We start from the raw sequence: 24,547 nt of genomic DNA, 5'->3' as shown, positions 1-24,547 counted from the left end.
AAGGTACAGCTCCTGTTTCAAGATCTAGAGCCTCTGCAACACCCACTAGATCATCAAAGAGGCTTAGAGAAAGTGAAAAATAGAGTCCAGGCATCTCAGATTAGCAGGCCTTAGTTTACCTTTAGGCTAATCAATTTTTGTTTAGGGATATTGATGATGATTTGTGTTTCAATCACTTGTGCAACCTTGTGTTGTGGTACAAGGTTGCTGGACCTAATCTCTTTTGATAAGATGATTAGGTCTACTAAAACTGCAATTTGTAGATCCCATTTGAAATGTTTTTTTGGGTGATGGATGTAAGACGTACATCTAACTTGTTTAGGTCTGCTATTGTGGAATACAATTGACGTTGTTGATGTTTTATCTTTGTATCAGGTTTTAATTCAATTGCTACTTGTTATTGTTTCGTTGTGTTATTATAAGTCAGGATATTTTCATGTCTTTCAATATGTTTGAATTGAAAGAATGAAAGAATTAGGTTTTGTCAAATTATGGGTTTTTAGAGGCAAGATTTGTCAATTGTCGAATTTACCCCTTCGTGTGGGCCTTCTCGTTGGGCTTGTTAGAGCCAGGTCAGCACTTGACGTCGGTTTTGGTTGGCCTGCGAAATTTTGGTCACGTCTGATCGAAATTGAAACCTCAGGGGTGTTGCTAATGAAATTAGAAGGACAAAGACTGACATGATGTCAAGGGTAAACCACAGGGTACTAAACTGAAATTTTTCTATAAATTATTTATCCTCTAGTTACATACACACATATGAATTCTACAAAAAATTAGCCAAATCAAAAAATGTTTAACCATTTGATTAGCACAATATTCATTTTAATTTTATCTAACGGACCACATTTGTTTACACAATTTTGAATGACCAAATGATTATGGATTTGGTTGATTTTTGTAGACACAAATCTTGCATAGTGATCTAAAGGATCAACGGTTGAGATCATCAAATTAGGTCACATACTAGTGTAAAATAGTGAAAATCCTTAAATTCTTAAAGTAAGGGTGTCCTTTCTCTCTTTCTCTCTCTCTCTATATATATATATAAAGGCCCTTCCACTAAAGGATCTCTTTTTTTAGTCATCCTTTGTGGAACCCACTCTTCAATCACATTTTAGCATCTCGATCATTCAATTTTTATGTCCCAATGTGTAGATCATTTCTGCAAATTTTCAGCCAAATTGATGATCACTAAAGTATTTAACTAGATTAAATCAATGAATGAATCAAATATGTCCAACCTATATTTTTCATGTTTATAACTGTAAATCGTAGTTATGGATACCCAAACGATCATCAGTTTGGCTGAAAATTTGCATAATTGATATACTCATAGAGACCTAAAAGCTGAATAATGGAGATACTGATATATGACAAAAAAGTTGGAGTCTAATAAGTAATCCTTTAAAATGACAAAAAAAAGAAAGAAAAAAAAAAGAAAAAGATCGCTCACTAGAGAAGCCGCCTCATCAATACAAATTATTAGGGCCCTGTCAATAACAAAGACTAAGGTGGATAGATCATATTTTACCTCAATAACCTCATTCGTCATTAGTATACACCATTAGTGAATTTCGTGTTAGTTTTTATTCATCATGAAAAGTCTTGCCCATTATATGAGTAAAACAAGCACCTATATTAACAATTTTAGAAGTCAATACACAACTTCTAGCATATAATTAATTGGTAAGATAAGAATTTTCAACTAGGAGTGCATAATTCCTCTAATAAAAAAATTATTTTTTTGCACCAATACCTTCTTTATCACTTGGCGACCTTAGCCACATGGATTAACCAAACGGGATCATAAAACAACTCACTACTACAGCAGAAATGGGCTTTGTAGACACCCAGCTAAAAGATACAAAGACAGTTTTTTTTTTTTTTTTTTAGTCAGACAATTTTTAATTTAACTGTCCTTATAACTTACATATTCAATTTTCTTTCCTTCAGAAAAACGCGGAGCAAAACCTAGCCTCCCCTAACCTTCGACTATTTTCGTCCGGCGGCTCCCCTATTCCGACGCTGGCCTCTGGCCTCGTCGGTGTGCGGCGAGTACGGCCGGACGGGTAGATTTTCTTTCTGGGCTGATTGGCTTCCTAGAAGTCGGCTTCAATGGATGCATATGAGGGATCTTTGATGATTGCGACAGACGCAGCGGATCTCTTTCTCACGGAGGTGGCTTTGCAATTATGGAGAAGGGGTAGGCGGGCAGGTTCGGCGCTGGCACTAACCGGCATGGCGAGCAGTGGTCGAGTCAATGACGGGGCGATAGTGCTGGCGGTCAGACCGATCATGGGCTGGAGAGATCGGCTTAGGGTTACTCGGATTGGTAGGGTGGTCGTACGTGTCCAGACAGACAAAACCTCCTCCTCGCTTATGTCGGGTGTGGTGGTACGCCGATGGAGGTGCTGCAGTCGTGGTGGAACGATGGTAGGGACGAAAGGGCAGAGCAGGTTTTTGCTAATGGGCTGGAGCAGTCCGTATGGGGTATGGGCTTGGTCTTGGGCCTGGATTCAGGTATTGGGCTGCTATTTGTTTGGTTGGTTGATAGGTGGAGATCGTGGTGGATGGGGCGCCGCTGGTGGTGGTGCGATGGTGGATCGGGTTTGCCATGGTGGCGGGTTTGGCTGTTACTAGTGTTTTCAGGTCTGGTTTTATTTTATTGTTGGTAATAAGACACTACTAAAGGTGTGGCAGAGACGATCTTCTCTGTCGCGGTCTCGGGGATCGTTCCTGTTCTGGAGTTGGGTCAGTAGCGGTGGCGAAACAGTCTGGCTAGACAATCATCCTTGGCCTTCTAGTAGGTCCTTCCTATCTGGGATCGGGTCGGAGGCGATGGCGTTTTGGAGCAGTGGTGGATGGATGGTGTCGACAATAGGGTGGTGATGGTGTTGGGTTTTCTTTAGTCCCAGGTCTGAAAGTCTGGCAATCCTTTTGGTTGAGTTTAGGTCACAATGAGTGTTGGCTTGGTCGATCAAAAGCTGTTCAGGAGGACTCTGGTTGGTGAGTTTAGTGTCGACACAAGTGAGTTGTCTAGTTTTAGAGTTCTTACTGGCTGGACGAGAGGTGAGATGTCAAGGATTCACTGCTCCTGCGCTTTTTGTCTTCGTCATACAGTTGTAGTGCAAGTTTAGAGTCAGTATATAGAGTTCAGTGGGAAGTCTAGAGGCCATTTCTGGGTAAGAGATGTCGCCTAAAACTCGTTGTAAGCAGTTCATTATTAATGAAGTTTTTATTTAATCAAAAAAAAAAAAACTGTCCTTAAAACTTAATAAGGAGTTAAGGACGTCGCGTTTTAATCCTTTTAAAATCTTCCGTGTTTGGTGTGGTAGCGGAAGTCTAGGTCGTCATTTCTGTCTAACCAACAAAAAAGATAAGGGTCCTTGACCAAAAGCCCCAAAATGAGCCAAAGTTATCCCACTTACCCCAGCAACAGATTTTTATTCCTACTAACCCAATTTAAATTGAAATAACAAATTTACCCTTAGTCTAATTAATGAATTACAACTACCCGCCCTTCTCTCCTCTCTCTCTCTCTCTCTCTCTCTCACGCTCACGCTCCGAGCCACTGCACGGCCTTCAGCTCCGTTCTCTGGTCTAGATGGCCGGCGGCGAAACGAGGACGACGATGACGTCGATGGAGGTGATTCTCGGTGAAGGCGCAGATCCGGCTCCATCGATCATCGCCGATGTTGGTGGATCGGTGGTCGCAATTTTGGAGGCGGTTGGGTATTTTTTTCTGTTTGGAGGATAGAGCTCTGCTGTGTAGGAAGTGTGATGTTGCTATAATACCTCACTGTGAATAGTTTTGTTTCTGGTCACCGGAGGTTTTGCTGACCGGAATTAAAGTTGGGCCGGAGCCCGATCAACCTGGGTCTGATGGTGGCGGCGGTGGTGTTGCTGGGTCGTCTTCTTCTGTCAAATCGGACTCTGGGGCTGTGTCGAAATGTGAAGCGAACATTCAATTGGCGGAGGAATGCAAAGTGGCGCCGTCGAGTGTAGCTGGGATGTCTTTTGCTGGTGGTTCTGCAGCTGGGTCTGTTCCACAGTGGCCTATGGATTCACTGATTTCGATCAGAGCTTTGGGTACATGGATAATGGATCGTATAAGGTTTGTGCTCATTGGTTACAATGTGAAACTGATTATACATTGGATAGTAATTTCGTATTGAGATGATGATATTGCAATCTCTATTATGGGTTCCAATTCTGCATTGGCCATTAGCCAGTCAGAGTGGATTTGATTTTCTTGAGGCCGTTATTGATAGTTGGTTTTGGTGAAAGTGAAACCTCATAGATTTGTGTTATCCTCCTTTAGCTTTTGCGAAATGGAATCCAAACTTTGCAAGTTGGGTCTCCATCGGCTGTGGAACTCACAAAATTGCACTTTATTTTTTCCAACAAGAAATATCCTATACAAGGGCTTGTACTCTAGGTTTTTTCCTCGAACTTTTATTTTGTCTTGAAAAAAACCACCCTTGTGTCTGATCACTACTTATTGTTGTGAACTTGTGATTATCAATTTAGCCCTGCATAATGTTGCTTATTTATTTTGCCAGGCTGACTGCGGTAAACTTGGGGATTCTGATTCATCAATTTTAAGATCATCTGAGGCAATAGAAGTGTGTTAAGAGTATATTGGGGGGCAATAGGCGTCTATTGGGGGCCAATAGACGTTTTTAAATTAATATAATCTCTTCATTTTTTTATTTAAACAAAGTTTTATTTGTCTAAATTTAGGGAGATTAGTTCATATTCTGACAACTGAAAGTTCTATTGGGGGACAATAGACGTCTATTGGGGGGCAATAGACGTCTATTGGGGGGCAATAGACGTCTATTGAGGGGAAATACATGGCTGATAGACGTCTATTGGGGGGCAATAGATGTCTATTTGGGGCAATATCTAAACGTCTATTGGGGGGCAATAGACGTCTACTCGGGGGCAATACATGGCTGATAGTCGTCTATTGAGGGGCAATACATGGCTGATAGTCGTCTATTGGGGGCCAATAGATGTCTATTAGGGGGCAATAGATGTCTATTGGGGGCAACAAAACTTTCCGGTGAGATTTTCAGCAATTTCCGGTGGGCGGCAGCCGGTGACCGGAATCCGGCGACCGGTGATCGGAATCCGGCGAAAGTTGGCCGGAATCCGGCGACCGGTGACCGGATTCCGGAGACCGGTGACGGGATTCCGGCGGCCGGTGACGAGCTCCGGCGAAGTCTCCTATAGTTTCTCTCTCTTCCATTTTCTCTCTCTCTCTAAGTAACAAAGGGGTGAGGGGTAAAATGGTATTAAAAAAAAATTAAAAACAAAAAAAAAATCTTAATGGGGTATTAGGGAAGACTCCCTTAGAGTGTATTAAAAAAACTTAATGGGGTAAGGGAGAAAAAAATCCCTAGAAATGGGGTAAATGGACAAAACCCCAAAAGATAAAACAGTATTCATGTCACTCTCGCGCTCTGCTCTCTCCCCTCAAATCTCTTCTGTCCTTTGCCTGGCCTCCTCCATCATCGATATCACCATGACCTTGGACACCACCATCGGCCTATTCGATGTCCTCCAACACGCCAAGTATCCCGATAACACTGTGTGCAACCTCATCACTACGCACCATCGCCGGGACGACCTCCACCACTTCGACTGTAACCTCGTGAAGGGCAATATCTCATACTCGATCGATTCCAGCCTCTCAGCTATGCGCGAATCCAGCTGCCTAATCTATGGTATCCATCTGATTTAGGGTTTCTAATCCATGTTATAGAATTTGTTTTTTAATTCAAGATTGTATGATAATTTCAGCTGTTTGGATTGCAAATTTGAGTTATGGGTTTCGTCATTCTTGTTTCTTATTCTTAAATTGAGGTCTGATTCATTCAATTTTGACTTGTTTTCAAGATTTTGTCAGTTTTGCTTCAAATCTGGGTTCTTCTATAATATAATGGATTCTAATATTAAATATTTTTAAAAGATGGTGGGACTTTCTAGTTCCTATGCCTCTTTAGTCTTTCCTACTCAAATAGATTATTTATTTTTAAAAGATTGTGGGACTTGAAAATTTGTATTTCTTTCGAATTCGGCAGTTGCTTTGCCATAGGCACAAAGGATGGCTTCAAAGTATTCAATTCTAATACAGGGAGACTCTGCTATGAACGAGGCAAGTTATCCAATTTATTTACTCCTTGTAATTTTTGGAATTAACAACTGTGGTTTACAATTTAATTTATTTATTTTTGGTTAGCTATTGGCGCTTTCACTATTGTTGAAATGCTATTTAGCTCTAGTCTTCTTGCCATTGTTGGAGCTGGTGAAGAGGTATGTTATTTTTGCATCAATTTTTTTTATCAGTAGAATCTGTTTCTTTTGAAAAAATAAGTGTGTATGTTGTTTCACTTCTAGCACCAAATATGTACTTATGGTTTGCTCTTTTATTAATCATATGACATTCTCACTGCCACTGTGCCACAGGCCACAGCCATCTTTATCTCCGCGTCGTCTCTGTTTGTTCAATACAACAAGTGGAACTGCTCTTCGAGAATTGAACTTTTTGACTTCAATATTTCCGTTCGTATGAATAGGAAAAGGTAAACCATTTGACTGGTAATGATCTTTTGCCACCAGTTTTTCTTGGTTTCAAAATATCCTTTGCATTGATGTTTAATGCTTATCCATTCTTTTACTTGTTAACAAAATATGCGTTTCTAGTCTAGATAGTTGCCATATTTTGCATTTTGGCTCTTGTTGACAACTGTTAGGACTTTTGCTATTTAGTAATTAACCTTTCCCAGGAGTATCATGGTTATCCTGCTCCATCTTTTTATGAAATAATGGATTATTTCCAATTACTTGTTTTATACGTTTTTCTTCCCTTTATGGTTCTTCTACATGCATCAATGAGAACGTATAGATTATGTGTCTCTGCAGAGTACTTGGCCTATTTTCTAGTGTTTGTCCATGTTAATAAATTGTTTGCATTCGCCGATGTTAATGCTTGTATCCAACTTTGTTTGATTTCTCTTAGATAAACTAGACAGTTCATGTCTATGTATTTGGGAATTCGAATAAGTGGATTTTGATTCTTTCTACAGCTTTAAAGTCCCAAAGCTGTGCAGTACTTCTATTAGATTAAGGCTTCACATACTTTGGTGAGTTGTGCTTGGCAAGTTTGTGTCTTTATTGGTCTCTTGCTCAGTTATACTATATGGGTTTTGATTTCTAGGCTTGGTTTTGGCTGATTGCTCTCAGTCTGGAACTGGGTTTCTTTTATTCAAATTCCTTTTCAGGTAGAAGCTTTAAAAAGGGCCCAGAGTCTTCACTTTACAGAAGAGGTTCGATCTACAAAATGTCGTCTAGGTGCTTTTAAGGTTAAGATAGAGTTTGACGACCTGAAGAATAAGGCCCTTCATACGTGCAGTTACTTGAGTTCCCTTGTTAGTCAAATTGAGAGGTAAAGCATCCGTTCCTCCTTTTGATAAAAGCACCATGATATGTACTGCCTTGTGTATTGATCAACTTGATAAACTAACATGGCTTCAGAAATTAAAACTTCGCTTTTTTTTTTTCTTTCTTTTGTATTGATTATAGCAGATATAATATGTGCATCATTAACTTGTCCTAATGATATCTATTAAAAACTTGGTTTTTTCTTATATCTAACAGGTAGATGATAGAAGATATTGGAGATGAAACCAAGTTTCGTATTTCTACCGTCATCTAAGATCACATATGATATCAACATGTAACTGCTAGGAATTGTTTAGTTAGTTGTAATTATAGCTTAAGTTAACTGTTATGAGTAACAGATTCAGTAAATGTCCTCTTTCATTTGAAAGGACGTCTGTTTTGGAGTTGAAAGGATGCTTTGTGAATGTCCTCTTTTCTTTTCAAGGACACTTTTTGTTCATACCAGGACTTTTTTTTTTGTGTTCTATAATAGATACAATGACGTTTTCTTTTAGATTTAAGGACCTTTTTTTAGTGTCCTCGTATACGCTAGATGACACTTTTATAAGATTTAAGGACATTTTTTAAGTAAAAAGTGTCCTATAATACATTAGAGGACGCTAACTTTGATATTAGAGGACGTTTTTCCAACGTCCTTATGGCCCCGTTTGGTTCGCAGGAATGTCAAAATTGGAAAAGGATTTATTTTCCTTTCCAGACGGATATGGAATGGAATATGTTTTGATATTTCCATGTGAGTGTTTGGAATATTACTAGAAATTAAATTTTGGAATTAGTTTTTCATTTCTATTGTAGTGTTTGGTAAGTCATAAGAATGAAATATGAAATTATAATTTTCAATGATGCCCTCTTACTAATTAAAGTACATCAATTTATAAGGAATATTGGTGGGGAATATAAATTTTTAGAGGGATAATTAATGTAATTTTGTCTTTGACAGTGGGAAATGGAAATAGAATACCACCCCTGACTAGGTAATTCTATTCAGGCTTTATGAGGGAGTCAATTTCCAGTCAAATCTTATTTTTTATTTCCTTTCCAATCTTTGATTACAACCAAACGGCACGTCTGAATGGAAAATAAAATTAATTCCCATTCCATACCATGATTTCCTGCCATCCAAACGGGGCCTATAGGTATTAGAGGACGTTATTCCAACTTCATTGTAAGTGACTTACAATGACTCCTTGATAGATGACGTTTTTTTTGCCTGTCATCTAAAGTTTTCAAAGACGTTTTTTGAATGTCCTTAAATGTTTTTTTTGTAGTAGTGACTGGAAGTGAAAGTTATGTCACGACAAAAAAAGAATTACAAAATTTTGAATTTGTGATGTATTCTCTTGCTAGTCATATAAGGCGCCACAATTACAAATACAAGATGTGCATTGACAAGAAATTGAAAGAAATTATAAAATATACCCCACATGACATAGGAATAACCTAACAATAGAAACTTGGCACTTGCATACCCAAATTGGTAGAAAAAAAAACTCAAATAGTTTGGGAGAAAAATCACCCTCTATATTTTTAGGAATACCAGTCAAATACAAATCAACAACTACATATTTTTTCTTCATCAACGGATGACGGGATGAGTAGAGAGTCAAACTTGAGAACTTTGTCAATATTTTGTTGCAGAAAACTTATTATCATTAGACTACATGCTAATCAACAACAAAATTCTTAGAAAATCATACGATAATATGACGTTTTAAATTTTCCTATGACTAAACGTTGTATCAATCCACGTGTGATGTATTGCAATGCACAAGTGTATCAAAACAAATCGAAGTGTATCACGAATCTATTATGGTGGCTATTTCTCAATATATTGCTCTAATGAAAATTGACTGGTCATAAAACCCAAAAACAAATAATAAAAAATAGTTTCAATAATCAATTCACACTACCCTTCTCTATTGGAATTCAAAGGTAGCAATGGTGTTTGACTGTCTTCGTCTTTGGTCGCCAGGCTGAAAGAACTTTCCGATGGCTATTTCCTAAACATTCAACTTATTCAATCCCATTCTGCAACAAAGTACTATTTTTTCCACACCTCCTAACTTGGACTCCCAATCTTCTATGTTTTATGTCCATTTTTCCATGTTACCTAGTGACTACGAACCACCCGTGGTGCTTCCTAATTCCTACACATGCATATATAGCATGCCATGAAGATTGGATGTGTCACGTTTGGTTGAAACGTACACATGGTATTTTCCACACCAAAAATCCTAGTCAAAGAAGCCTCATCTATACTATAGTCTTACTTGCTTGTCAAGTACCAAACCTTATAAATAGGACACACCGGCCAAACTAAAATCATCACAAACATAAATACATAGAACTGCAGCGCTCTTTCCCTAACCTCTTTCTTTCCAAGATGACAACTAAATGCCTTGGTTTCCTTTTGGTTCTTCTTTTGCTCGACTCCACATTTTTTGCAGCAAGTGCTCGACGTTTTGATATTATGAAGCACCCCAACTTGTGTCGCGGAGCAATTGGGGTTTTCTTTGACGGCTTATGTCTCGGATCGATCAAGGAGTCGGGTCCTAGCCCGGGTCAAGGGAACAAATTCACTGACCAACGGACCCTTGGAGGAAGAAAGGTGTCCGGCCCTAGCCCTGGTACTGGAAACAAAGTCACAAATGTTGAGACACTCGGAGGGGTTAAAGATTCCGGCTCAAGCTCTGGTACGGGACACAAATTTACTAATGTTGAGACCAACGAAGGGATTAAGGATACTGGCCCCAGCCGTGATACAGAAAACTCATTTACGAATGTAGATATACTTGCTGGGATTAAGGACGGCCCAAGCCCTGGTACAGGAAACTCATTTACAAATGTAGATATTCTCGGAGGGATTAAGGATGGCCCAAGCCCTGGTACAGGAAATAAATTTACAAATGTTGAGACCTTGGGAGGAACTAAGAACTCAGGCCCAAGTCCCGGTACAGGAAACAAATTTACAGACAACATACATCAATGACTATTTCATTGTTCTTTTTTGAAAAGGGATTTGGAACCCAGCCTAGCTAGAATGCTTATTTACATAGACTAAAAATTCTTTATTTATATTTTCATTCTTTTCTGTTAATTTACACATTTTGTATCTTCCAGATCTATTAATAATCATATACTTTATTTATTTCGTTTCTTTCTCAGTTTTTATTTTTTAGTTTTTGTAAAAATAAAGGTAACTAACTAATTTTTGTGTAAATTTGAGGAAAACATTCAGTGAGATTCAAACATGAATGTTTATATCGTGATGAATACTTTTAAGGGTTTTTGTCCATTTACCCCATTTCTAGGGATTTTTTTCCCACTAACCCCATTGAGTTTTTTTAATTCCCTCTTACCCAATACACTCTAAGGGAGTCTTCCCTAATACCCCATTAAGATTTTTTTTTTGTTTTTAATTTTATTTTAATACCATTTTACCCCTCACCCCTTATTTACTTAGAGAGAGAGAGAAAATAGAAGAGAGAGAAACCATAGGAGACTTCGCCGGAGCCCGTCACCGGTCGCCGGATTCCGGTCACCGGCCGCCGGATTCCGATAACCGGCCGCCGGATTCCGGTCACCGGAATTTGTTGAAAATCTCACCGGAAAGGTTTTTTGGCCCCCAATAGACATCTATTGCCCCCCAATAGACCTCTATTGCCTCCTATTGCCCCCCAATAGACGTCTATTGCCCCGATAGTCTATTGCCCCCTAATAGACGTCTATTGCCCCCCAATAGACGACTATCAGCCATGTATTGCCCCCCAATAGACGTCTATTGCCCCCCAATAGAACTTTCGGTAGCCGAAATAGGAACTAATCTTCCTAAAATTTGACAGATAAAACTTTGATTAAAGAAAAAAACGAAGAAATTATATCAATTTTAAAACGTCTATTGCCTCCCAAGAGACGTCTATTGCCCCCCAATAGACGTTTCGATTACCGAAATGAGAACTAATTTTTCTAAAATTACACAAATATAAATTTAATTAAAGAAAAAAAAGAGGAGATTACATTAATTTAAAATATCTATTGCCCCGCAATAGACGTCTATTGCCCCCCAATAGACGTCTATTGTCCCTCAATAAAACTTGTTTTTTCCTTTTTTTTTCTTTCCTTTTCGACCTTCTGCCCCCTATTTTACCAAAAAAGTAAAAAAATAAAAAAAGCAAGAGGGTTGCAGCTCAATCATAAAAAAACAAGTCAAGGTATGGACTATATGCAGGATGAGTAGGCTCCAATCTTCAAAGATTCTCTAATACTAGTTGTTGCAAGTCCATACAATAGATAATTAAGGAAAAATAAAAAGAAAAGGAGAAAAAAAAGATGGCTGCTCAGAAATCAAAAGATTCAAAACACCTACTATTCCCCTCATCTCATCTACCGGCCTTTCTCAGCCCCTCACTCTCTCCACTCCTTATCTTCCTCCTTCGCTCCTCTTCTTCTCCTCCGTTGAGTACATCCAGTGCGACGTTTCCAACGCCGAGGACTCCAAGGCCAAGCTCTCGTCGTTGACCGACGTCACTCACTCACTCACCTCTTCTACGTCACCTGGACCAGCCGATCCACCGAGGTCAGTCACCGCTTTGGAGTGGGATGAGATCGAGTTTCCGGATTCTACTGGTGGACCTGTAGCTCGAGGTGTTCGACGAATCGCCACGGCAGAGGAGGACTTGGGAGTGGAACCGCCGTCGTCGTCGACGGAGAAATTGTCGACTTTGAATTCGGCGTTGTGGTCGTTACTATGATCGACGGTGAAGTGGTGTTGGACTAGGACCAGCCAGTCGTCGAGGTCGACTCCAATCTGGACAGAGTCGTCGAGGTCGATTCCTCCGGTGACGAAGCCGTGGTGGGCGGCCCGAGTCTGGAGGAAAGGGAGACGGCCTGGGTCCAGCGCCGGAGGGGAGAGAGAGCCTGGGTCGTGCGCCGGAGCCGGAGGTCAGTAGGGAGAGAGGGAGGGGCATAGAGAGAGGAGAGAGAGATCGGGATGTGTGAGAGATTGGTGTTGAGTGGCAATGGTTGTAATTGTTTAATTGGGTTGAGGGCAAAATGGTCATTTTCTATTAAATTGTGTATGTGGGAATAAAAATCTGTTGCTGGGGTAAGTGGGATAACTTTGGCTCATTTTGGGGGTTTTGGTCAAGATCCCTACTTTTAATCACCAGTTCACCACAATTATAAATTTTCCCTGCTCATAGTAACAATTCAAACACGAGCTTATGTCGTTTATATATTCGATAATTGCATAAGAATTTGAATTTTTTTTTTTCAACGAAGTTGGGTGTCAATCCATTAAACGTAAAAATAGGCAACAGTACACAATGACCATACATGGAGAGCACGACAAAATTCTTTCATTGTCTAGGTAGCCCTAAAGCTACCCTAGATAGAAAGCTCAAAAAAAAAAAAAAAAAAAAACCTGACATTACTAGGATTATCACCAAACAATTCAAGATCTAACTCTAATTTATTCAAATCATAGGACCACCCTGCGCAAAGGGGCTACCCCTAGGTTCTCGATTGCTGCTACAGACCCTACTCGTTCCACCAGCTGCTCATTTTTCTCCAGCATCTTCTTCTGCTTCTTGGGAAGCTTGGAGTCTTTCAAAAGCTTCAGCTTCTTAGACAGCAACTTGTCATTCTTAGCCTTGTTCTTACTACCAACTGGGCATCCCAAATTCTGTTTCCTTGCAGGACAAACCATTATGACACTGGTCTGTGAAGCTAGAGCTAGAGAAAGTTCAAAGTCTAACTAAAAAGGGGTGAAAGGAACCAACTATCTTGACTTCTTGGCATAGGTAATCAATGTCGTCAGTGCCAAACGTCTAACACCAGTAATTGCAATAAGATCACTCACGGTCATGCGCTGACAACCCTCGTTGTCCAAGGCAGCTGGAGTTGGAACTCAAAATTACAAATGACAATGAGAGAGAGAGAGAGAGAAAAGCAGTAGGGTGAGAGAGATGACTACCAACTACAATGTATTCGAACATGCACCCAGTAGCAAAGAGTGTCATATGGACTACTCTATTTGCTTTACAATAGTGGTGGCATATCGAAAAGTTAAAGCAAGCAATGCCATAAAACCAATAAAAAATCTTTCCCAATATGCTGACGATCAGAAATAAAACCGTGACACGACATTTCATCCTACCACTAGGAGGTTGCACCAAATTTAAGATCTGTTGCCTCGCTAGGGCAGACAAGGCTGACTGAGTATGCAGCCTGGTACCGAGCCCACATGATCTTGCCAAGAATTGGCAGTGATTTATTGTAGAGAAACTACACCTAAACCTGATACATAATATCAAAACTAAATAATACCTACTATAAGCCCACTAGTAGAGGCCCAAGGAATGAAGACAGGCCCACGATTCTGGATAGGCCCACCACCCTGGAGAAGCCCACGACCATGTTGCGCGGGATCGTCCACCTTTCCCGGTCGGAATGGCAGCACAGCAACCAACGAACCACGACGCCATAGAATCTCGGCCGGAACCAGTGGCCAAAACACGACACGCTTGATCCTCGCCACCGCCGACACACACACACGTCCAAGCAGTGCCGTTGAAACATTCACGCTCAACAACTGTTGCCGGATCACCATTTGCAACAGGTTCAGAGTGCAGCCAGGTCCGGATTGTAGCCTCGAATAAGGAACTCGCCCTCCCCCAGTCCTCCACGATCACGGCCAAAGGCGCATTTGTTGGCCCAAGTTGGTGGTTGCAGACTGTTTGTCGATCTCTGCACTTACGTACTGATAACTCCGCCAACGATCCTTCTCGTCTTGGCCCGTACTCTGCTTTGGACCTTCACCGGCGGACTGAGAATCTAAACCTACCCGTCCGACGACGACGTCCCGAAGACGTGCCGTTGGACGGAACATGAGAACATAACTGGTGCTTCTCTTCGAAAACGACTATTTCTCTCTTCTTCGAAAAACGCAGAGCCAACTACTTTTTTTTTTGTTTTTTTTTTTTTTAAATATCAGTCACTTTTAAATTAATTTTTTAATTTTACAGAAAATTATAGTGATCACCTTCTCCAACTAAACGAGACCCTAGTGTAATATTGAAAAGGTAACACTAAATATTGATATTCACAATGTTTTTGTCAAAATACTGTAAATACAAATCAGACTCGAGGTTAGAGTTGGAATTTCACCCGGTGAACGACGGGTATTGGAATGACAAGTCGGATCCTATCTCCCGCGGTCAACAATTGGTCTACAAAAAAATGGGGAACTCGTCGACGGACGACTCGGCCTCCGACGGCGACGCTCCGGTCTTCTCCGAAGGCGAGAAGGTCCTCTCCTTCCACAACACTCGCATCTGCGAAGCCAAGGCATCTCCTTTCTCTTCTCCAACCTCCATTTTCTTCTATATAACTGCCGAACTTTTCTTTTCCAAACTCTCTCCCTTTGCTTCAAAATTGAATTGAGCTCCATTATCATGGTTTAAAATCTGATTTTAGGGCAGGATTTGATCGATTTGATTTGGAATTGTAACCTCTAATCTGGAATTGTATCTTCTAATCATTAGATAGTACTCCAATTTCAGGTTTCAATTTGCATTCCTCAATCTAATTTGATTCACTGTAGTTCTGATTTAAGAATATAGCTGGTATTTTCTTCTAGATATTTTTGTACCTTTCTAGTAGTGATGCTATCTCTAGCACTTGGGCACCAAGCAGATGCACTATAGTTTGGTTCTTAATTTGATTCACTATAGTTCTGAACTCTGAAGTAAGCAAGCTGAAGAAGAGTTTTTGTTTCGATTTTGATCTAATCGAGTTAAGCAATTACATTGTAGGTTCAAAAGGCGGAGCTGAGGAAAAACGAATGGAAATACTTTGTTCACTATCTTGTAAGTCGCCAGGAAATTACTCGAAAGTAATTCATAGTAATATGAAATTATGAATGCATTAAGCAAAGTAGTATCTGATTGTGATATTTGATTGTTGCTTCATTTGGTGTTTTGCAGGGTTGGAATAAAGTGTATGTTTCCTTTTCTACCCACCTTATTGTTTTTTCAAAGCAGAGTTAACGAGGTAAACAATGCTGAATCAGAGCTCTCTCTCTCGCACTCTCGCACACACACACAAAACACTCACTCGATCTCACACAGAAATGTAATTAGGATAAGTTTTCTGGCGGTACGCTTGATATCTGCAATTGGATTGCAGCTACTGAGCTGTTGGGTTATTTGGATGTAGTTTCAATCAAGGATACTATAACTCATATATAAGCATTCCTTTGTATTGCTTATCTGTCTTTTATAATGGCAATATGCATAGGAGTAAATATTAAGCTCTTGACTTCAAAAGCTAAGTCTCTACAGGTTTAGATCATGAAATAGCACACAAGTAGATGGTTCCCTCCGGTCCAGTCTTTACCAGGACAGAAGAGAACTGCCATAACAAAATGGAAGCTGTGTTCTTTCTCTTTTTACATGAAATATAGTTTCAGGTGTCCTTTGAAAACTTGTGTTTGATGATAATTATATTAGCTCACATCATACTCCATTTCATAGTTTTCAACATACTATATGGTTGCACCTGAATAAAATTTAAAGCGAGGCCTCTCTTTTCTAATTTTAAAGATAAAGTACACTCTTTTCCCTTACAAAGCGTTCCTTAAAAGTCATTCCTATATTATATATTTTGTCTATGAAGAGTAAATTGGGATTCATACTCTTCTGTTGAAATGGTTTTCCCTTTTCTTAAAGGGTTACAGTAATCATTACTATGGCTTGGATATCTTTCCAGCAGTTGGGACGAATGGGTAGGTGTGGATCGCCTGTTGAAACATAATGAAGAGAATATAAAGAAGCAACAGGCTCTTAACAAGAAACAGGACATAATTACAAAGTCTGGACGTTTGACTCAAATGAAGCCAAAAAGCTCTACTGGTTAGCTTTGCCCCATTTTATTTTAGTATTAGTTCCTCAAATGTTCCAATAGCAGTTTTGTTCGTCTACACATGCTTCTTTGTTGTATTTGTACACTAGGAGGTGATCATATTTGGTATGAACTTAAATTTTCCAATAGGAAATTTTGTTTTCTCTTGGCAAGTGGGGAATTATCAAATGCATTAATTTTTTAAAGACAAGAATAGCTCCGTTTCTGTCTTTCTGTCATGATGCAAGTAGTTACACTTTCTTAACCATTGTTTTTTGCTTTGTTAATGTTTACACCCAAAAAGTTAGTTTCCCGACCGAATCATGATGATAATTCTACTCTTACTGAAAATCAATGAAAAGGTCTAATATAAGAATAAAATAAAGCAAAGAGGACCAGCAGTGGCAGACTTTTTAGGCAGCACGGGCTGCTGGCCTTCATGTGGCCAGCCAAATCTAGAATGTAGGATCACAGTTTTCCTTAACATTTTGGCGGGCCTTTGGCAACTTGTTAGCACTGCTTCTTTCTGTTGCTATGTTGATACTAGTTTCTGTCTGTTCATTTTCTAGATGCAAAAATGGAGAAAGAGGAGCAGAAGAACAATGGTACAACATATTTTCTGATTCCTTAGCTTTGATTTATTCTCAATAAATATGCATGTGAAAAGAAACCAGGTCTCTCTTAGTATGCTAATATTAACATTTATTGCAGTGGCAGAAGGGAAGAAGCGAAAGAATGACTGTGGTGAGGTCTGGCATCTATTAGACTGAATATACTACTTTGCATTTTTTTTTTTTACATTTTCTGGCCTGATTCCTTTTTCCATAGGATTTTACACAGAAATCTGGTGACGTTGCTTATAGCCGTGGTTCTTGAGCCTTACTAATTGAAAAAGATAATGAAAGACAACAAACGCATGGATACATTTTCCTCAGCTTTATATTGGGCTTTTATTGCTTGTCTGGATGACTAATTTACTTTTTGTATCCATTTGTTCTTTGTCAACGAGAAACTGCATATGCTTGCTCACTGATTATAAATGCTCCCTTATGTAGGTCGTAAATATCTTATTAAGTTTGTTTATATGGTCATTTCCTTGATGGTGTGCTAATTCTGGGTTCTGTAATTATTAGGACACTGTTGCCTTGGGAAAACTTGTGAAGATTCAAATTCCTTCAAAATTAAGGAAGCAAGTCATTGATGATTGGGAACTTGCTTCTCAGCTGGATAAGGTACACATGAAATGTTAGAGATGAGTAGGCAAGTACTCATGAGACAGCTAAAAACAATTAGAAATTAAACTTTGAGGGAAAAAAAAAAGACGTGTTAGGATTTGATTTCAGCAAAACAGAAAAAAAGATCTTAATTAGACCTAATGATTTCACTTCTCAAACCATACTACTGGTTTTTATCAGTTAGACCAAGAAGGAAAGAAGAATGTTTCATGTCATGCTGAAACTAAAGATCTAGCAATCATATTTGAAATCCAATATAATTAGTATTAATAATTATCTTGTTGTATTATAAATATTATTCATTATTATTGTTTTTGTTATTGACTGTTATGGTTAAATGGTCGGATGTTCTCCACCAGGACATTTTAGGAATGGATAGTAGTCAACTCAATGAGGCAAATAAAAAAGGGAGTAGACGGGTATGGACCAGAGAGGAGGAGTCTGCACTTTTAGGCATCCTAGAGGATCTAGTTGCAAAGAATCATCGTCATGATAATGGTACTTTCAAAAGTGGAGCATTGAATCAAGTAGAAAATGCCTTGCACAATTTGTTTCCAGAGTCTGGCCTGAAAGCTAAGCCACACATTGAGTCAAAAATGAAAATATTGAAGAAGCAGTTCCGTATAGTTTATGAAATGGTGAACAAAACTGGGTTTGAATGGAATGATGAAAAGAAATGTGTGATGGTTGATACTGAAGAGACATGGAAAGCGTATCTTCAGGTATGATATTAACTTCAGCATTTAATATGGTCCCTTTATTCAAATGTCGGGTAATGAAGTGTCGGATTTAACATACATAGTTGTGAACTCACATTTGTATTATAATTAGTAAATTACTAAGGGTTGTTAATTAAATTTGTAGCATCACAAGGAGGCAGCTGGGTGGAGGGGTAAATTTTTTCCTCTTTATGACAGGCTTGGTTATATATTCAAAGCGGACTGTGCACTTGGAGAAAGGTCCCAAAATTCAGCTGATATAGGTCAGGAGTTGAATTGTATGGATGTTAGTACAACTGACTTTGAGATAGAGGAAGACACTTTTCCAAGGTCAGTTGACCAAGTATCAACTAACAAGCAAACAGATCAATCTCATTCCTCACCAAGTAAGAGGAGAAGAGATGATGACTCTGGAGGTAGTAGTCAAATCAATGAAACAAATGAAAAGAATGGCAGACATTTATGGACCAAGGAGGAGGAGGATGCAGTTTTAGGCATTCTAGAGGATCTAGTTGCAAAGGGTCCTCTTTATGATAATGGTACTTTCAGATCTGGTACATTCGCTCAAATAGAAGATGCCTTGCGTCATTTATGTCTAGCCTCAGGGCTGAAAGCTAGACATATTGAGTCAAAAGTTAAGAACTGGAAAAGGAAATGCAGCATAGTAAGTGACATGCTCAACAGAACTGGGTTTAGCTGGAATAATGTGATGAAATGTGTGGAGGTTGACAATGGAGAAACATGGAAATCCTATGTTCAGGTATGATAATCTTAATTTCACTGCTTATAAGCCTTATATATATATATATATATATATATATATATATATATATATATATATATTATTGATGTTTAGGATGTATGAGTGAAGTGTCAACTTGTAGCATATCTTTTGCTTGTAAATGACCTCTATTTATTGAACCTGTAGACTCATAGGGAGGCAGATAAGTGGAGGGGAAAATATTTTCCAATTTTTGACAGACTTACTCATATATTTGATGTGGACCGCGCAACTGTAAAAACAACCCAAGCACGAGCTGAGATAGCTGAGGAGATCAACTGTTTTGAGGTTAATTCAACTGACTTTGGGATAGAGGAAGGCACTTGTCCAAGGTCAGTTGACCAATTAATTACCAAGCAAACAGATCATTCTCATTCCTCACAAAGAAAGAGGAGGAGAGAGGATGATACAGGAGGTAGTAGTCATATCGATGAGACAAGTAAAAGAAGGCGCAGACGTACGTGGACCGAGGAGGAGGAAGACGCACTTTTAGGCATTCTAGAGGATCTAATTGCGAAGGGTCACCGTTACGAAAAGGGTACTTTCAAACCTGGTATGTCAACTCTAATAGAAGATGCCTTATCCAAATTATGTCCAGCCTCAGGACTGAAAGCTAGCCCACATGTTGAGTCAAAAATTAAAAAGTTGAAACAGGAATGCAGTATTGTATGTGACATGCTCAACACAGATGGCTTTAGTTGGAACAATGAGATGAAATGTGTGGAGGTTGACAGTGAAACATGGAAAAGATATGTTCAGGTATGACTGTATGATAATCTTAACTTTATGACATACTGATACATCTAGGATCTATAAGTTAACTCTCAACTTACTGCATATGTTTTACTTGTTAATCTTAAGTTTGGATTATATTCATGCTGATATTTGTTTATTGAACCTGTAGCATCATAAGGAGGCAGATAAGTGGAGGGGGAAATTTTTTCCACTTTTTGAAAGACTTATTTATATATTTGAAGTGGGCCGCCCAATTGCAAAAACAACCCAAACTTCAGCTGAAATGGTTGAGGAGATGAACTGTGTTGAGTTTAATACAACTGACTTTGGGACACTGAAAGACGCTTGTCCAAAGGCAGTTGAACAAGTCTCAACAACCAAGGACATAGATCAATCTCATTCACTACCAAGTAAGAGAAGAGAAGATGATATGGGAGGTATTCATCATATCAATGAGACAAATAGAAAAAGGAGAAGGCGTAAATGGACCAAGGAGGAGGAGGATGCACTTTTAAGCATCTTAGAGGATCTAGTTGCAAAGGGTCATCGTTTCCATAATAAAACTTTCAGATCTGGTACATTGACACTAATAGAAAACACTTTGTGCAATTTATGTCCAGCATCAGGACTGAAAGCTTACCCACACGTTGAGTCAAAAATTAAAAAATTGAAGAAGGGATTCAGTACAGTGTGTGACATACTCAACAGTGGGTTTGGGTGGAATGATAGAACAAAATGTGTGGTGGTTGAATGTGAAGAATCATGGAAAGGCTTTGTTCAGGTATTATATGAACTCCATATGCTAATTAGCCTAATATGGTATTTACTTTTGGAATTTTCTGTTTATAAATTAATTGTCAATTGATAACTTATGTGTTACTTCTGATCTTACATTTGTGTTAATTTAGATTCTATTAACATTTGTGTACTGAACTGTAGCATCATAAGGAGGCAGGGAAGTGGAGATACAGACATTTTCCACTTTATGATAGACTTGCTCATATATTTGGAGTGGACTCCACAAATGTAAAAGCATCTCAAGCTCATATTGAAACAGTAGAGGGGATTAACAGTGATGAGGTTGAGTCAGGTGACTTGGGGATAGAGGAAGACACTAACTCAAGGTCTGTTGACCGCATCTCAACAAACAAAGAAGCAGATAAATCTCATTCCCCTCAAAGAAATAGCAGAAGACAAGATGATGATTTAGGTGCTTCGTTAAACAAAGTTGCTGCGTCATTTGTGGGAATGATGCAAACTTCAAAGGAGCAAATGCGAGTACTAATCGAAAATCTGCAGTCGAAAGATAAAAATGAGTCCCTGCAACCAAAAGATGTCAATGAGTCTCTATCCAAAGATAAGAATGAATCTCAGCAATCCAAAGGTAACAATGAATCTCTGCAGTCAAAAGATAACAGAACAGGTCAGTTACGGTCTGAGCTTATAAAGTTGGGGCTTTCTATTACTGATCGAGTGAAAGCATTAAGACTACTCATGGCTGATACTTGGAATGCTGATTTTTTTCTTACTTTGGATGAGGAAGAGAAATTGGAATTTGTAAAGCAACTCATTGATGAATCATCTAAGAAGTAAGGTGTATATTGTGGGTTATATTTGTAGCAAATCTGCTAAATTATTTTCACTCATCTTGGACTACTGTTGAGCATTGTCATACTTACTTTGTAAATTCTGATAGATATCACTGATACAATTTTTGTGCATCACGACTAGGCAGGAGCACAGTATTGATGTCCAAACTTTGTTGCTGCTCCCTGGTCCTGAATCCTAAATAGATAGCCCTTGTTGTAGTATATGACTAGGTCCAATAATGCAATGTTTATGTATTTAGCAAAAGTATTCTGGACTCTTAATTCGAATCGATGATCTCAGTGTAAGATGAAACATGTTGACCTGTTGATGGCTTGTCGTGTCATAGTTTTCTAAATCTGCGTACATCCAGACCAAGTACTAAGTGCAACACGAAAAGCGCTGAAATGTTTTGCACTAAAAGGATTAGAATTTAGAACGAAAGGTAGTAATGACTTAGGATTATAGAACGGAAGGTGCTAATGGGTCAACGGCTTGTTTACCAACATAGAAACGGATTTTAGGGTTTACACTAGGCAAATTGCATTTTCTATATTTGATTCTTGCAAGAATAACAACATTTCTTGAAAATATCACATGCTAAATGCGTTACGCTCAGTGGCGGATCCAGGATCCAAAATCTGTCTAGGCTAATTATACATGCAGTTATATATGTATATTTCAGACATAACACAACAATAACTAATGGGTCTTTCTAAATGTACCCAATAAATTTCTATGTAGACCCAGCAAATTTATTTATTTATAAATATTTCTAATTAAACCACCTAAATTCCCATACTAACCTTTTCTTGTTCCCAGCTAAAGAAACAAGCCAACGAGGCGATGAAAACTTCCCCGCTTCATACCAATCTTCTTCGGCAGTTTCTGCCTTTCTGGGTTCTTTCAAGATGAGGTTTTGACTGTACTATAGCTTAGTAACCATTTTTGTTTTAAGTCCTTGTTTGCCACAATCCCTGAGCCCACCAAATAAAATAATTGGGTTAGAGAGACAGATGCATTTGCGTTCAATTGCTGAAAAATCAACCTTGAAGTTGAAGTTGAAGTTGAGAACCAATGGAGTAAATGAAAATTTGACTAACCAAACATCTACCAGTTCTTCTATAGAAAGTGACCCCTCTGTATTGAGAACTCCGAGACCTGGGCTCTCTCATGCTCTTCTTCACCCTTCCTCAGCCAACTGTTCACTGGAAACAGCTCCTTCGTCACAACGACGTCGTCGTCTTCTTCTTCTTCTCCTTCTTCTCCACCGACCTTGAGAATATCGAAATTGAACGTCGTCACCGAGGCGCGTGCGGAGCACGAGTCGTCATTGGTGCTGGAGGCGTCGGCATTGACTACGGACGAGTTCGACGTCCCGGACTCGTCCATTTGCGTCGCGCTGCCCGAGCCTTCCGGAAACATACCTTGAACCGAACCGACGACGAAGACGTCATTTTGTTTCGACGACGATCCCACCACGTTGAGATTAAGATCCAACATGACTCCGATTTCACTCCCTCAGCTCAATTCCCCTATCTCTCACCGTCGATCAACGGCGGAGTCGCGGAGATCGACCGACAAGGAGGATCACACACCACTAACGCAAACCAGTTAAAAACATGATCGGAGCTCAAATTACAATCCGAACACACCAAAAAACAACAGACGAAGTTTCTTTGCTGGGTACAAGAAGGGCAGTTTGGGAAATTGGGTGGTTTAATTAAAAATATTTATAAACAAATAAATTTGCTGGGTCTACATAGAAATTTGCTGGGTACATTTAGAAAGACCCTAACTAATTATACATTACCATTAGTTAATTACTAACTTGCAGCAGACTTTCACAACAAATAATGTCTAATGTCTCATAGCCTCTTACAGCCTACGGTAAATTTTGACATCCAAATCATCCAAAATTAATAAAACAATGGGGAATACTTTCCTCCTTAACATGTATCTGTAGAAATGGAACTATTTGATCAGTAAGCCTAGTTAGAGGATTGTCCATATAGTCCAATTTCTAAGAATCTTTTAGGATCACTATCTAATGATCCTTGCATGCCAACAATTTCTGTCAGCTTAAAATACATGGACTGCTTTAAAGAATTACTATGATTCTAGAGTCATGCTCCAAGGTTGTTTCTGGGTTTTTCAACACGCTAGAGCCATTAACCTTTGGAAATTTTGTCTTCCTAAGGATCTCCATGACATCAGAATTCCTTCTTAGCTCATCACCCTCCTTCTTTCCAAAAGGCCAAAACCGATATCCCCTAATTCCTAAATAAATCCAACAATCCCAATCATCAACTTATACCCAAAAATTAAAATCCCAACTCACAATTCATGGAGCCATGGAGGGCCAGAACTCTTCCAGAAACCCAGGCAATTAGCCAATCACTCGGTCACTCCAGTCTGCAACTCTGCAAGAAGCCAAGAATCTCTGCAAATCTGCAAATCGAACAAGATACCCAGTGAAATGGAATATACCCAGTGAACCCACATTAAGAAAATCGAACAAGATACGAAATTGGCGTAAAGGAGACTAGGAGAGTGAAAGAAACCTTGGGCAGTTGGGCATTAGATCGGGCAACGGAAGGGAGAGGTGGAGATTGGAGAAGAAAAGGCGGAGCCGCCGGCTGCGGAGGGTCTGATACTCTGATAGTCTGATATTTCCGATTAGTGAAAAATAGGCGAGGACTGAGGAGGCGAAGAGAGGAGAGAACTCGAAGCAGTCGAGGTCTCGAAGCTGTGGCTCGGGGAGAAGTGGAGAACACGGCTTTACCTCCCTTTTTTTTTTTTTTTCTTTGGGTATGGGCTGAAATAGATACACACACACACATATATATATATATATATATATATATATATATATATATACTTTGGCAGTTTTTTGCCCAAAAAACTGTCTAGGCTTGAGCCCATATAGCCCACCATGTAGATCCGCCCCTGTTTACGCTAATGGACATTAACTTGGTTCATTTGACTCAGGTGTTACTATCATTCTGATGTGTTATACACGTAACTTAATAATTGGTAAGACTCGCCGATAGATCAATTGTATGTGAGTGTTCAACGTATTTCATGTCGTTAACGGTTTAATAATGATACAGAAA

General features: G+C 39.2%; 2 protein-coding genes, 2 long non-coding RNA genes and 1 pseudogene across 18 annotated transcripts; 4 read left to right on the top strand and 1 right to left on the bottom strand.

Moving 5' to 3' along the window:
• Positions 1-3,695: 3,695 nt before the first annotated feature.
• Positions 3,696-4,637, top strand: LOC133714657 (B-box zinc finger protein 22-like; annotated as a pseudogene).
• Positions 4,638-6,248: 1,611 nt separating this feature from the next.
• LOC133727410 (uncharacterized) lies at positions 6,249-7,957 on the top strand. Of its 6 annotated transcripts, none has more exons than XR_009855170.1 (5): positions 6,249-6,324; positions 6,485-6,593; positions 7,098-7,154; positions 7,255-7,456; positions 7,669-7,957. It is a non-coding gene; the product is annotated as an uncharacterized LOC133727410 (long non-coding RNA). The 6 variants fall into 6 exon arrangements; XR_009855168.1 differs by having other exon boundaries at positions 6,478-6,593; XR_009855171.1 differs by having other exon boundaries at positions 6,478-6,593; positions 7,031-7,154.
• Positions 7,958-9,815: 1,858 nt separating this feature from the next.
• LOC133725589 (uncharacterized) lies at positions 9,816-10,585 on the top strand. Its single transcript, XM_062152933.1, has one exon. The coding sequence runs from the start codon at positions 9,857-9,859 to the stop codon at positions 10,460-10,462; it is 606 nt and encodes a 201-aa protein (XP_062008917.1). The 5' UTR covers positions 9,816-9,856; the 3' UTR covers positions 10,463-10,585.
• A 4,070-nt stretch (positions 10,586-14,655) lies between these two features.
• Positions 14,656-21,516, top strand: LOC133721263 (uncharacterized). Of its 10 annotated transcripts, none has more exons than XM_062147836.1 (12): positions 14,656-14,820; positions 15,288-15,341; positions 15,459-15,472; positions 16,246-16,385; positions 16,944-16,979; positions 17,086-17,123; positions 17,508-17,606; positions 17,969-18,331; positions 18,474-19,088; positions 19,257-19,868; positions 20,014-20,625; positions 20,784-21,516. In XM_062147836.1, the coding sequence occupies exons 1-12, from the start codon at positions 14,713-14,715 to the stop codon at positions 21,435-21,437; spliced, it is 3,345 nt and encodes a 1,114-aa protein (XP_062003820.1). In that variant the 5' UTR covers positions 14,656-14,712; the 3' UTR covers positions 21,438-21,516. The 10 variants fall into 10 exon arrangements, with proteins under 10 accessions (XP_062003820.1, XP_062003816.1, XP_062003842.1 ...); XM_062147832.1 differs by having other exon boundaries at positions 16,243-16,385; XM_062147858.1 differs by lacking the exon at positions 16,246-16,385 and having other exon boundaries at positions 14,741-14,820; positions 15,459-15,525; positions 17,086-17,118.
• On the bottom strand, positions 21,027-24,243 carry LOC133721321 (uncharacterized). Its single transcript, XR_009852163.1, has 5 exons — positions 23,996-24,243; positions 23,773-23,882; positions 22,535-23,031; positions 22,238-22,408; positions 21,027-21,164 (listed from the first exon to the last, which is right to left on the bottom strand). It is a non-coding gene; the product is annotated as an uncharacterized LOC133721321 (long non-coding RNA).
• Between the last annotated feature and the right edge of the window lie 304 nt (positions 24,244-24,547).

The sequence above is a fragment of the Rosa rugosa genome, chromosome 1, assembly GCF_958449725.1.
Source record: "Rosa rugosa chromosome 1, drRosRugo1.1, whole genome shotgun sequence".
Taxonomy (NCBI): domain Eukaryota; kingdom Viridiplantae; phylum Streptophyta; class Magnoliopsida; order Rosales; family Rosaceae; genus Rosa; species Rosa rugosa.
The sequence above is the reverse complement of the archived record's forward strand: the minus strand, read 5'-3'. Positions and strand labels throughout refer to the sequence as shown.